Source organism: Ictalurus punctatus, chromosome 28 (assembly GCF_001660625.3).
Source record: "Ictalurus punctatus breed USDA103 chromosome 28, Coco_2.0, whole genome shotgun sequence".
In the NCBI taxonomy this organism is placed as follows: domain Eukaryota; kingdom Metazoa; phylum Chordata; class Actinopteri; order Siluriformes; family Ictaluridae; genus Ictalurus; species Ictalurus punctatus.
In genome coordinates, this window is record NC_030443.2 from 733,269 (window position 1) to 747,853 (window position 14,585).

Below are 14,585 nucleotides of genomic sequence, written 5' to 3' on the forward strand. Positions count from 1 at the left end.
CGTGACGATAAACAAGGGGAGAACAGCATTATATTTATCTTGCATTAAAGAAACATACTTTTATCACATTTCATTTCACATGATTTTATTTATTTATGAAACATTTTTAGGTAACAGTTTCATTAACGTTATTTGCTGCACTAATTAAGATGAACACACAGTGAACTGTAGTATTGAAATGTTAAAGTAAGCTTACGTGTTTAACTGACTGTTTATTCAATCCATGACACTTTTTTTTTTTGTGCATAAATTAGCATAAATTAAACAACGCCATGTTTATAATGAAACTGTTGATAAGGTCCTGGTCTGAATATTAAAACCCGCTTTGTTCTGAATTAGAATGAATTCAGAATTCGTTCCGAAGGTGATGTAAAGTATATGAAGGACGTTCCACATTCAGGGAGAGGATCTTGTTGTTGATCTTCGGAACGGTTCCTGACTTTCTAACCCCGTGAATATCTTTGCAGCAGTTTCTTTTTGTCTGTTCCTCTGCTAATGATTTATCTCTGCGCTCTGGAGAGAAATCGATAAGGCGCTCGTGTTTTTATCGAGCGATCCGAAACGATCACCAACAACCTCCGCAGGGCAGGGTGAAGGTCTCACAATCCACAAGATATAAACCGCTCATCAGCAGTAAGAGTCAGAAATCCAGACTGGAATTCACAAAGAAATACAGAGACGATCCTCAAAGGTTCTGGAACCGAAACGAACCTCTACCAAAGTGATGGAAAGACCAAAGTGTGGAGAAAGAACGGATCTGCTCATGATCCAGAACATACGAGCTGATCTGTGGAACATGGTGGAGGTAGCGTCACGGCTTGGGCTCGCACGGCTGCTTCTGGAACATTCTCACTGATCTTTACTGATGATGAACTCATGATTTTATTTATTTATAGAGAAACGCGTCCGAATGAATCAGGAGGAGCTTCATCACGCAGCAAGACAACGATCCAGAACACACTTCCACCTCAACACCGGATGAAGAACGCCGAGCACATGCAGAGAGGACTCTGGAGGATGGTCTACTTTTCTGTGTTAAAGGTTATTCTCTGACATTCTGACCGCTTTATCACGCTCGAGCCGAGCCGAGGGAGCAGGGTTCGTGTTTCACACTTTATTTCTGCGACAGCTGTGAATTTCTGTCTTTCTTTATTTATATGAGGCTCTGAGAGAGGGGGAGAGAGAGAGAGAGAGAGAGAGAGACACACAGAAGCAGCTGATGGAGCTATTATTCTGCTGTGATGGAGATTATGTGGAGTGTTTATTGAAGTTCTGAGCTGCTGAAATGTGTGAGGTGCACACCGGTTCAGGATGGAGTGTGTGCAGATGGGAAGCATCGAATCACTTTCATCCCACACCTGACCTTCGGAGGGCATTAAGCACAGATTTAACACACACAAATCGGTTTAGGATAGAACCAAGAAAAGATCCCGAATCTGTAAACACGCACACACACACACTTCAATTCAATTGAAGAAGCTTTATTGGCATGTACATTACAGGAATGTAGAACTGTTATTAGTAAGTGTAGAGTTCGTATTAACATGTTATAATAATCTGAATAAAAATATTATATTAGTGAAACATGGAGATGAGAGAATAGAGAACAAGCGTCAATACAATCTTAAAGATGTTAATAAAAAATAAATAAATAAACAGAAGACAAGTGGGGGGGGAGTCTGTACTTTGTCAGCGTGGGTCTGTGCTGGTGTTCGGTCTCTGTGCTCAGGTAATCAGTGTAGTGTGGATTTAGGGTCAGACAGCACTGCATGTACACTGCCGATATCTGATGGATCTTTTCTGAATGTCGAGCAGTAGAGGGAATCGGTGTAATTCGGCTCTGCAGCCATGGTCCGTAGTTGGGATGGAGAGCATGCAGCCTGCACACGCACAGAACGACGCACTCCTAGCACGACTGCGGCTCGGGTGCTGGACGGACCGCTCCGCTTCGGGACCTCGAGTGTTCTGGACAGCTCGGAAGCACATGGCTGCAAGGCGGGGCGGCAGATACACACACAGCTGGCGGCCAATGAGTGGAGCGGCAGCTACTCACCATCCAGTAGACGTCGGGAAGATATAAAAGGGCCGAGGCAGCACAGAGAGGTGAGACACAAAGGAAGGAGAATGACCGCTTAAAACACTGTTGGGGCCAAGTGTGTCAGATAGAGGGGGTCAGCCAGAGCTCTGAGCAGCACCTAAATGGCACCTAATTCCTGGTAAAGGGGGGCTACTCTACTTCCTGACCGACCACCGGGTACAGTCCTGTGACCTCCTCATTCCAGAACCCAGCTCTTAATGCACATGGCCCACTCACACCCGCTGGGGGCCCGGAAACCCTTGGAGAAGCTGAGGGACCGTTCCCGTGGCCCGGCATGAATGCAGAGGACCAGGCCTTCTGCAGAAGGTGCCCCCAGTGTCTGCGAACCAAACCCCAGAATCCAGCACCCGTCCCCCTCATTCCTCTCCCCATCATTGGCGTATCCTTAGAAAGGATTGGCATGGACCTCGTAGGGCCACTGCCAAAGTCCGCCAAGTGGCAAGAATCCATTCTGGTCCTCATGGACTATGTCACCAAGTACCCCGAATCGGTGCCTATGCGAAAAGCCACCTCCCGCAACACTGTGAAGAAGCTCATGGTTCTGTTCAGCCGTGTGGGGATCCCATCTTTTTTTTGATCAAGGTTTCTTTATTAACATCTTTCAAATTAAACATACAACACCAACCAAATAGACAGAACAACCCCCCTACCCCCCTAGTGCCAGACACAGAACATACATATTACATATTATAAAGCCAGACCACCATAGAAGAGAGCAAAAGAAACAAAGTTATGACAATGATCACATAACAATACTGTCAGCATCCACGTCTCTGACAAAGAAGAGAAAAGGCTGCCAGATTCTGTAAAATTTCCCAGTAGCCCCCCTGACAGTGTACCTAATCTTTTCCAACTTAAGATGAGACGTGACTTCCCTGACCCAATGACCATACACTGGTGGAGCAGGATCCTTCCATCTAAACAATATTAATCTCCTGGCCAGGAGAGTGCAGAAGGACATCATGCTTGACAGACCAAGGGATGCTGCAGTTGGTGGTGGATGAGGATGGTAGACACTGGGACCTTCTCCTGCACTATGTGCTCTTCGCAGTCCGGGAAACCCCCCCGAACATACAAAGGTTTCACCCCGTTCAAGCTCCTCTTCAGATGGTGCCCTCGAGGACTGTTGGACTTGGCCCGGGAGGCCTGGAAGGAGCAGCCCTCCCCCTTCTGGCCCCTGGTGGAGTATGTACAATGCATGAACGGATCAACCAAGTGACACCGAACTACTCGACGACGCATCAAAAGAGGCTCGCCGACACATCGCCGACGCCAGACAGATATGTGGCATGTGAAATATCAGGAGCTGGCGGGCGACTCCACGTCCTGTGGTGTTAGAAGCGTTGTCACTGGAAGTGATTGCGGCAACGAGCTACAGCCAGTGAGAGAGCAAGGCATGGGGTGAGGTCACCGGAAAGATAACCCACGAAACCTATGGCAGAAGCATAAAGCGGAGATGATGTACAACTTTTTAACATTTGAAGAGGACGACACCGCAAGAAAGAAGATGGCAACAAGAAAAGTGTGGACACAAGTCATGGAGCAAAGTTTCATTGAACTTTGGCAGGAGCACAAATGCCTGTATGATGTCTCACACGAGATGTTCCACAACCGGTCTGAGAAAGAGAAGAGGTGGACAGAACCCATAAATGATCTAGTGGAAGTTGCAGCAAACACTTGACACCTAGGCGCAGGTGTCTCCTCCGGGTTACAGATTTCATCAAAGCCTACATTGTTCACCGTCCATCTGGAACCACCGGAAGTTCTACAGTCTACGAAACAGATTGCAGATTGTGTACTGATGAGGTGCAGCCCTGAATTTTACACCGCACTTGTATGAGTTACAAAATGCAACTGTACGATACATTATTAAAGTGGTTATGCAATGTGAAGGTGTTTTTCCATGACTAATACAAAAAAGATGTTCACCGTACCATTTCTGTTTCATCTCCCAGCTTGGGTGCGTCACTCAGGGAGCAGGATGAGACGGAGGACCAGGACCTTTCATCACAGTCACTTCACAGACCCGACACTAGCAGCAGCTAGCTCGTCACGTACTGCCTCCCCCGTGACTCTTCAGATGAAGGAGCTTCTCCGACAGCTGTCGAGGAAACTCCATCACCTTCCTCGACTGAGCCCAGGAAGGCGCAAGGGGAGTCGAGCAGCAGGGGAGTTAAACGCAAGGGGAGGCCACAAACTGACATCCAGCAGCAGAAGCTACAGTTCTTAAGAGATGGCCGCAAAAGTGGATGCAGACCCAAGTCCAGATGCCTCGGCAATATTCAGGAACTAGGTCGCATCGGAACTGAGGCAGGACCCTGTGTGTTCTGAGACACATACTGACAAAAAACACAGAAACATACACCGACACACACATCCAGGTTCTTATCCACGTGCTATGGCGCACACACACGCACACACACGCACAAGCAGTGAGTAAATCATGTTCTGTTCCCTCTCGTTGTCACACTGTGACTTTAATATGACTGTACACCTGCACTGTAGCTGCTCAGAGACTCTGTGTGTGTGTGTGTGTGTGTGTGTGTGTAGTCAGTGGTTGTCCATGCAGTGGAAGCGCACACACACTCGGAGGCGCTCCTGGAAGACGTTGGTAGTGATGGTGTAGAGGATCGGGTTCAGAGCGCTGTTGATGGGCAGAATGAAGATCACCACCCACAGGATGAGCGTTCCTGAACACACACACACACACACACACACACACACACACACACGTACGTACGTCACCTCGATGTCCAGCTCACCGTCTCGTCACTTCATCTCTCACACACACCAGGAGAGTGACAGGTGCAGAGGGATGGAGTGAGACACGTGGTGTGTCGAGTTATTTCCACACACACTTACCGGTGATCTGCACTTGCAGAAGAGACAGGATCTTGAGCAGGAAGATGGGGATCCAGCACATGGCGTCGGTGAAGACGATGAAGAAGAAACGCTTAGCGACGGAGACTTCAACGTCAAAGGTCGTCTGTCTGGCGGACTTGGCCGTCTTCTGGATGGAGTAGAACATGCTGGAGTAGGAGAAAACGATCAGGATGAACGCAAACAGGTTCAGACCTGAAAGCAAAAGCACAAGAGCAGAACGTTATAAAATAATAAATAAATTAAAGCAGCAATTCATGTTCAGGCCCCCTGCTTTAAAGGTGCAGTATGCAATAATAATAACAATAATAATAATAATGAAATATATAATAATAATAATGTTTCTTTATACAGCTCTTTCATTGTATAGCTTCAGATATTTTTTTGCCATGATCTGGATCATGCTAGTTCCAGTTTTAGACAGAACAGAGCTGTTCCGCCCATTTTCCCTTATAAGGCAACTGATAATCACATGTCACCTGCAACGTTGTTGCTGCGGTTTTTATTTAAATTGTAGTTTAGGTCACCACTAGAGGGCGCTGAATATTACACGCTGCTCCTTTACTGAAATCTTTACTAAAAATACAAAAGCGCTAATCTGTTTTGTATGCTAGCATTAGCATACTGAAGGAGAAACAGGATGCTAGCAGCTAATCCTTGTCCCACAGCCTGTAGTGTTTTATTTCCAGTGAGTGGAACACCCTTTATTAGAGTGACTGAATCCTGAGGAAGAACAGAAGTGTTTTTCACCCAGGAAGATGCCGGTGGAGTAGCAGCGTGCCCCCGGCTTCTCCGCCTGGTCCGAGTGCAGCGGGAAACACACGCCATTGCGGCCGTAGAAGTTCCCGAAGGTGTGCCTGTCACAGAACGGGGTGAGCGCCAGGACGAAGCCAAGAACCCAGATGCACGTGAGTGAGCAGAGCGTGCGTTTGCGTCCGGCACGGTAATGATGGAAGGGGAAAACGATGCACACGTACTTCTCCAGCGTCATGTACGTCAGCATCATCACCGACACCTCCGTGGAGAGCAGCGCCAGGGAGCCAATCAGCTGACAGGACAGACTCTCCATCCAGACATGGGCGTGGCGATTATACTCCCCGCAGTATTTCACATCGAAAGCGCCGATGAAAAAAAGGTACACGCCCATCAGACAGTCCGCACCTATCAGAGACCGAGAACGTAGCTATAAACAACATATATATACAAATACACATATCCACGTATGGAAATGAGAGTACCTCTGCGTGGGAATGTCTTTATGTCCATATGGAAATAAGAGCAACTCTTACTGGGGTGGGTGTGGCTTTGAGTTTATATTTGGAAATTTATGCAGCTCTTGGAAGGTGTGTCTTTAAGTCCATATATGGAAATAAGAGCACCTCTGAGTGGGCGTGTCTTTGAATCCATATGTGGAAGTTGTTGCTTTCTTTCTTTCACTTTCAGCTACTCCATTATGTGCAATTTTCTTAATTAAGCAATTACAGTCTGGGGTGACACACACACACACACACACACACACACACACACATGCACACATATATATAAAGATGTAATAAATGATTCATCTTTCAGTCTTAATCATAAATACTTATTAAACACACACACAGAGCACATATGGTAGATGATTCACAGTGTGTGTGTGTGTGTTCATGTGTGTGTTCACACTGTAATTGCTTATTTTCTGCCTAGCAGGTGGTGTATGTATGTGTGTGTGTGTGTATGTGTGTTTGTTTAATAAGCGTTTATGATCAAGACTGGCAGATGAATCATTTATTACATCTTTGTATATATATATATATATATATATATATATATATATATATATATATATGTGTGTGTGTGTGTTTGTGTGTTTGTGTTTGTGTGTGTATGTGTGTGTGTGGTCGGAGGTCGTTACAGTACCCTCCAGATGATATACAGTTATTACAGATGGACTATTCTGATGTGTCGATGATAACAATATTATGTAAGCGGAACAGCCGCGGAAAATTCTGATTTCTGATTGGCTGAAAGGTTTGAATTAATTAAATTTTATGGGGCATTTAACATCGGTTTGTTGTTGTTTTTTTAACTGTTATAAATCAATGCTTTGTTCAAATGGAAGTTAAATCTTACTACTTTCATTATCAACTGCTCAAAACTCTCGCTGCTGAAGTTGTTATAGTCAAGAGAACTCTTTTGCTAAGCGACTGGGCGGTATGGACACTAAGCGTAAAAAAGTATTCTTACCTAATAAAGAATTACTACGAACGTTAATTATATTGAAGAAGAGAGTTCTATGCGAAACACTCACAGCAGAGCGATTTGATGGCCATGGTATGATGCTCGTTCTCCGAACCAACGCAGGAGCGTAGACAGATTACGAACACGTTCCCGAAACAGATAGCGAAGGCCACGACCCAAACAAACACACGCAGGATGATGTTGGCCAGCAGGTTCTCGAAGGACGAGATGCCGTCCGTGTTCGGCTTGCAGCTCCGCACGTTCGGAGAATAGGTGCAGTACTCGAAACGTTTAAAATAGCTAGAATTAAATCGTTCATAAACAAACAAACAGATAGATAACAATAAAATTAATATATACACAATAAACAAACCACCAACAAACATGTAACAATAAAATATTATTCAAAACTAAACAACTTAAACATTATTTATATCATTGTATCATTTACATGTACATACTTTTACTTTTGTAAATAAATTGCCCTTCTTTAAATAGTTTTCAAATAAATAAAAAAATTCCCTAATAGTTCAGAGTTTTAGGTCCCCGGTTTCTTATTTTCTATTTTTCTAGGTTCTTACATTCTAATTTTCATCATTTTTTCTCCCTTGTTCATTGTTTTGTATGGTTCTAGTTTTAGTTTGTCTACAATTTTCAAATTTTATGCCTCTAGGTTGTTAGTTTATTGTTGTTTTTTTTATATATTGTTCTAGATTCCTCTTTTTTTATTAGTTTTTCACTGTAGGTCCGAAGTTTGTTAGATTTGTTTTGTTTTTGTTTTTTTATCTTTATATTCTTGTAGTTTCATTTTTCTTCTAGTTAATAATAATCTTAGTTCCTTAGTTTATTGGGTTTGTTTTTGTAATTCTTAGATTCATTTACTTCTACTAGCTTCTAATTTAAAGTCCCTAATTTCTTAGCTTGGTTTCTTTTTTCTACTAGTTTAATATTTAGGTCCTTGCTTTAATGGTTTCTGGTTTTCTATTCTCCTTGGTTCCTTCCTAGGTTCTTATTTTCTTAGTTTTTAATCTTCTAGGTTCCATTTTTCTAACAGTTTCTAATTTTAGGCCCCAAGTTTGTTAGTTTTATGTTTTCTATTCTTCTAGGTTCATTTTTCTTCTGGTTCAAATTGAAGGGTCCCTCATTCCTTTGTTGTTGTTTCTTAGTTGCTAATAATGTAGCTCCTTTTTTTCTACTAGTTTGTAATTTTAGATTTGTTAGTTTTTTTAATTCTATGTTCGGTCCTTATTTTCCTGGCTTTTTATTTGTTTATTCTTAGGTTCGTTTTCTTCTAGTTTTCTGTTCTTCTTGGTTCCTTCCTAGGTTCTTGTTTTCTTAATTTCTAATCTTTTAGGTTCCTTTTTTCTAATAGTTTCCAGTTTAACGTCCCTAATTACTTAGTTTCTTATTTTCTATTCTTTGAGATTCCTTTATAAAAAAAATAAATAAATAAAAAAACGTTATAATTTCATGTCCGTAGTTTCTTCAGTTATTGTTTTCTATTCTTCTAGGTTGCTTATTTTTATTTCTCAACTTTGTCTCCCTTGTTTCCTAGTTTCTTATTTTCAACTTTCTTTGTTTCCTACCTCCTAGTTCCAGCTTCGTTGCATCACAGTTCATTAATTCCCTGTTGTAATTCTAGATCCCTTGTTTCCAAGTTCTAATCCAAGTTCTAGCTCTTTTGCAGTTTTCTTTAGTTTCCTTGTGTCCTTGCCCAAAAGTTATTTATTCTATTCCACTACTTTAATTGTTAAACAGTTCCTAGCTATTTTTGCTTACTTCCCTAATATCTCAAGTTATAACATTCTGTTTCTTACATTCTTACATTCAGAGAAACCGTTCTTCAGCGGTTCTTTAAAGGTTCATGGAATACTTAATGGTTCTTTGCTTCTTAAGAAGAGTGCTTAGGAAGTTGATAGAGAAACACTATGATGTGGGGTTCTATATAGAACACTTAAAGGTTTCTAGATTTTCTAAGTGTGTCGGTAGCGAAGTTCCCCTGTTCCTTGGTTTCAATGCATAGTTTCATAGTTCCATGCTTTCTAGTTTCTTAGTTCTAACTTAGCAATTTTGTAGTTCTCGGTTTCATTGTCTACAAGTTCTAGCTCTCTCTCATTCACATGATTTCGTGTGTATCTGGGTACAGATTTGACTGAAATTGAAGTGTGTGTGTTAATTGGAAATTGCTGAATAAACTGGCACCTGTTAGATTGAGTTTTATGGAAAGTGAAACAGGAACACTGAAGAAGAATCTACTTTCTGCTACCGTTCACGTGTAAATAGCTGATATTTTAGATCAAGGCCCAAGGAACAAGAGCTGAGTGGAAAAGGTTAATTTGCCCATAATAGAACCAAAGATCTAAAAGGGTCAGATTCAGTTCATCCTTTTGATGTTGATGTGAATATAACTGGCCGTAATCTCGCTGACATTTCCTTTAGGCAGAGATGTCAGGAGAATCATTGTCTCCAATAACGGGGAGGATCTGCCTTTGTGCAAGCGAGGATGGTTTTAGAAAGAATTTAGAAATCTCTCTGAAGACCAGACAAGACTTTTTTTTTTCTCTTTTTCTTCTTCTTTTTTTTCCATCTGTAGATGTTTAATTTATATCTCACCTTTAAAAGCTTCGCAAAGGTTATGACAAAACAAAACACATAAACATGGACTTGTTTACTTCCAGCTTGCGTCCCTCCTGCTACATCATCGTCTGTTCTCGGAATGTCTCGGTTATATTTTTAATCATGATGCTGTTTCTCATTTCCTGCTTTTCTTTCTGTTTCTTATAACTTCTGAGGTCAGTTTAGTGCAGGAGAGCAGCACCAGAAGATGCTGTAAAAGTTACAGCGTTCCCTCTGACTATTACAAAGCACTGACACTGGAGACTCCTTCCTTTTTTAAGCTTTCGGCAGCGTGATAAGCGTTTACTCTTTGTGTACGGTGGAGTGATGATGGCGTATACGTCGTCTACATAGTGAAAAAGGACTGACGATGAGAGCCGTGAGTATAGTCATGGGAGCACTCACATGTGGGAGAGGTTGCTGAGAAAGCGGAACATTCGGATGCTGATGTTGGGAATCTCAACTTCCTCCATACTCCTGAAACAAGGACGGTGTTACGTTATAAACAGAACGATGGACGGAAAGAGGGTTCTGCTGTGTTTACAGCTGTGTTGAGAATCTACACTGTTGAGCCTAGGATTTAATGATCTGTTGTGGGTTTTATAGCTCGGCCATGATGAGAAATCTAGAGCTGTTCCAGATCCACAATGAAAGCCGCGTTGAGTCGCTTTAGAGCCACGCTGAAGCTTGTAATGACTTAGTGAAATAATCCATAGTTGTGTGTGTGAGTGTACACTTGTATTGAGAAGTCTAGAGTCGCTTTAGAGTAACGTATTGACCAAATAAACATGTGGAATCTACACACTCGCTCTCGCGCTCACTCCGTACAGGTTCGTTCATCATTCTATAATTATGTCTTGACAGTTTAGGCTCATTTTACACACACACACACACAAATATTTCTACACTGAAAAACATACATCTTGTGTATGTGTGTGTGTATAATGAGAGCAGTGTCTCGGCGCTGGTTTATATGGCAGACAGGTATTTTGTGTTACTACACACAGCGGTCTGGTCGGTATTCTGATTAATGATTTGAACTCACAGCGATTGAAGATTGATGAAACTGTCAAACTGATCTTCATACACGTGCGTCAGGGGATTGTTGGAGATGTTTCTACACACACGCACACACACACACACACACATATGCATGCACAAAAACATTGCTGGTGATTTATAAATCTTGTCATGTCATCTAAACACATTATACAACAAATCAATGAGGCGTCTGAAACGCTGCGGCGCTGAAAACATTTCCACAAGGTTACGAGTGGAGAGAAATCAAAACAAACAAACACTGACGACAGAAAAATTTCATTTCGGACACGTCTGGCGTGTTTTCCAGTCCTGCAGTACTGCAGTGAAATGCTTCGATTTTTTAATCACGGTTATTAAAGATCAGTCGGCTCTTGGTGGGTTTTAATGAGGTGCTTATCAGGTTTAACAGCTGCACTCACTGCGGTGATAACGGTGATGATGATGCAAAACAATTTCACACTGATTTATGAACTGCTGAGTGTTTTCCCTTCAGTTGTTAAATGCTGGTAAACAAAAACAAATGTGTTTGTGCTGCTAGCCTAAAGTTTTTTTTTAAACTATCATATACATTGCCGGTTCTTTTTAAAAAAGTTATTTTTTGAATGTTTATATTATATTATTTATATATTATATAAATAAATAAATATTAAATGTATATAATATTTATTTATTTATTTATTTATAGTTTACCTATGCATCTAAAAAAAAAATTAGACAGGTAAGAGTACACACTCTATTTAAGCAGCTAAAGATATTTTATCCACTCTAATTTTTTTCTCGTTCACAATGTATATTTTGCATGAGTTTTCAATTATTCTCATTTTTGTTTCATAATGTTTTTAAATGATGATGATGATGATTATTATTATTATTATTATTATTATTATTAGGGGCCATAAGCACTTTTCTTTTCTTCTTTTCTTCTGAAGAAGAAGCCTTTATTTGTCACATATACATTACAGCACAGTGAAATTCACTAGGTTGTCTACTGCAGCCCATAGAACCGTCTGGTAAAAAGTTGTGAAATTTAGCACACTGATAGGGAAGGCTCTAAAGAACATTCTGACCAAATTTGGGCCAAGTGTTGCTAACGCTCTAGCACCACCATCAGGTCAAATTTTGGCTTAATTTGGAAGTATGTTTATAGTCATAACTTTTTAACCTTGTGTCCAAAAGTCCATCCCTGGATCCTCTGGGTCGAGACTCACCCTATGACATCAATTACCGCCTAAATCGATTTTCCAGCATCTTGGATTTTTTCAGAAAAATTTTTTCCGATATTCCTCCTACACATTTTATCCAATCATCACCAATTTTGGCACATGACATTCTCAGAGTAAGCCTCACAAAATGATTAAAAGAATTTTTAATAGTCTGTAATGGGCCAAGGAATCTGATTGCGAAGCCCTCGAAAACAGGAAGTAAGCCTAGCTATTAGTTATAGCTAGATTTTCTTCCAAAAAAAAGTGTGAATAAACCTTTCTCAGTTCACTTCGATATAGTTCTTACTAAGATTGTTTAATTCTACAGAATTTGACCCTTCAAAAATGTTTTGACTGCCAGTGTGTTCCTTTCACAAATAAAAAAATTTAATTAAATTAAATTAAATAAAAAGTTGTTGTTTTTTTTCATTCCAAAACAAGGAACAGTGAAAATGTAAAGTGTGCCCACTGAACAGCAGTGAGTCTAATTAAACCCTTAGGACAGAAGGAGAGATATTTAAAACTATTTTAATCACATTTCCATGCTCTCATTGTTAATAAATCTAATAATAAGATAGACACTGAGAAGTGATAATACTGTTCATCGTACAGCTTATAGATCAGGACTCACAGCTGTCTGACATTCTGAAGACTGTGAAACAGAGACGGAGGAAGATCCAAAATCTGATTGACGGACAGATCGCTGTGGAGGAACGCAGAACAGTTCGTTTTATTACACAGATTATCTTCACGTTATTACATTAGATTACTTTTTTTTAAAATTCTCAACTAACCGAACCGATCGGTCGGGACAGCAAACTGTTTATAAACACTTGTTTGTGATCGAAGATAATTGCAGACCGTAGAGATGCTGATGTATGTGTGGAACAAATCGAACGGCACCAGCGCTACATGATCTACATTCCTCAGTTTGTAATCCAGCAGGGGCAAAGGTCACGTGGTGTGTTCTTTATTTATTTGCCAGCCTGTGAGACGTGTTCAGGGTCGTACTGATCTGTGCTTGTTTAAAATCACATTTAATAACAGAACCTGAGCGTCACAATAATCCCTCAATAAAACCAGGACCATGTGTCGATCTCTCTGGTGCATAGGTCGTTTTATAAAACATAATATGTAAAAAGGTGTGTGTGTGTGTGTGTGTGTGTGTGTGTGTGTGTGGGAACTCACAGGTCTATAAGTTGATGCATGCTGGAGAACGTTCCATCTTCTATAGCACTGATGTGGTTTCTCCTTAACGCCCTGAAACACACACACACATACGCGGGGCGCACACACACACATGCACGCGCACACACACACACACACACACACACACACACGTCTAACTGACTCTGGTCAGTATGAATCTGTATGCGAATAAAAAAGTTCAGTTCCTGTCAAAGCGTTGATGAAATGCTGCAGAGAACATCTACACAACAGGTACAGATGGGGTTAAAATGGGCGGAGTCAACAGTGGGTGGAGCTCTAGTAAGTTTTGTTTATGTAAACAATTAGCTCTTCTTCTAAAATTTTACCAAAATATTAATCATTTCTAATGCGGTATTCATGGAATACATTTCACCATTTGAGCTGATGCATTTTTAACATATTCATAAGAACTCGTTTGTGATTGGTCGGGGCAGTAAAATATTTGTTAGGAGCCATTTGTGACAAATTCATTTGGTAATTTATTCGTAAGGAGTCCTTTCTGATTGGTTGGGTTGGTAATGTGTTCATAAAGCCAGAAATGGACTGTTGTTGGAGAACACGGTACCTATCAGTACAACATATTTGTAAGGACTCGTCAGGAGGCTATCAGATTTTGCTGGCCTCATTTTGGTGTGTGTGTGTGTGTGTGTGTGTGTGTGTGTGTGTGTGTGTGTGTGTTCACTTACAGGACTGTCAGAGATGTGCAGTTCTTAAAACTGGACGACCACAAAGATGAAATTCTGTTACCTTCCAGCTCTCTGAGGACACACACACACACACACACACACACACACACATATATATATATGACACACACACACACACACAGAGCATGAAAAAGAGAATGGCAGTGCATGAAAAGTACATTCTAAACTGCAGACATCCCTTTGGGCAATGCATTTTCATCCAAGACACAACAAACACACACACACACATATATATATATATATAGACACACACACACACACACACACACATACATACAGAGTTGAAAATATGTCACTCACAGCCAGTTCAGGCGAGGCATCTCGAGGCAGAGAGATATTTTGGGTAGCTGTTCCACAGAGTTATTCAGCAAAGATCTGGCAACACACACACACACACACACACACACACCGCATTAGAGATGGTTTGATGGTGTGCCCACTGAGGCGTGTACAGTGAAGTTGATTGAAACTTACAGGAAGAATAAAGACTTGAGGCCTTCAAAAGACTTCTGACGTAAAGAAGTGATTCTGTTTTCGTCCAGAATCCTACACACACACACACACACACACACACACACACACACACACACACACACACACACACAGAGT

General features: G+C 41.2%; 1 protein-coding gene across 1 annotated transcript in view; it reads right to left on the reverse strand.

Moving 5' to 3' along the window:
* Positions 1-1,248: 1,248 nt before the first annotated feature.
* rxfp2l (relaxin family peptide receptor 2, like) overlaps positions 1,249-14,585 on the reverse strand; it is a gene marked incomplete at its 5' end in the record, with an annotated part of 20,837 nt that continues 7,500 nt past the window's right edge. The window contains 11 exons of the mRNA XM_053677205.1: positions 1,249-4,788; positions 4,961-5,173; positions 5,729-6,139; positions 7,272-7,501; positions 10,223-10,294; positions 10,863-10,934; positions 12,692-12,763; positions 13,249-13,320; positions 13,956-14,027; positions 14,277-14,351; positions 14,451-14,522. Coding sequence (XP_053533180.1) covers positions 4,649-4,788; positions 4,961-5,173; positions 5,729-6,139; positions 7,272-7,501; positions 10,223-10,294; positions 10,863-10,934; positions 12,692-12,763; positions 13,249-13,320; positions 13,956-14,027; positions 14,277-14,351; positions 14,451-14,522 — 1,501 coding nt within the window. The remainder of the gene's footprint in view (positions 4,789-4,960; positions 5,174-5,728; positions 6,140-7,271; positions 7,502-10,222; positions 10,295-10,862; positions 10,935-12,691; positions 12,764-13,248; positions 13,321-13,955; positions 14,028-14,276; positions 14,352-14,450; positions 14,523-14,585) is intronic.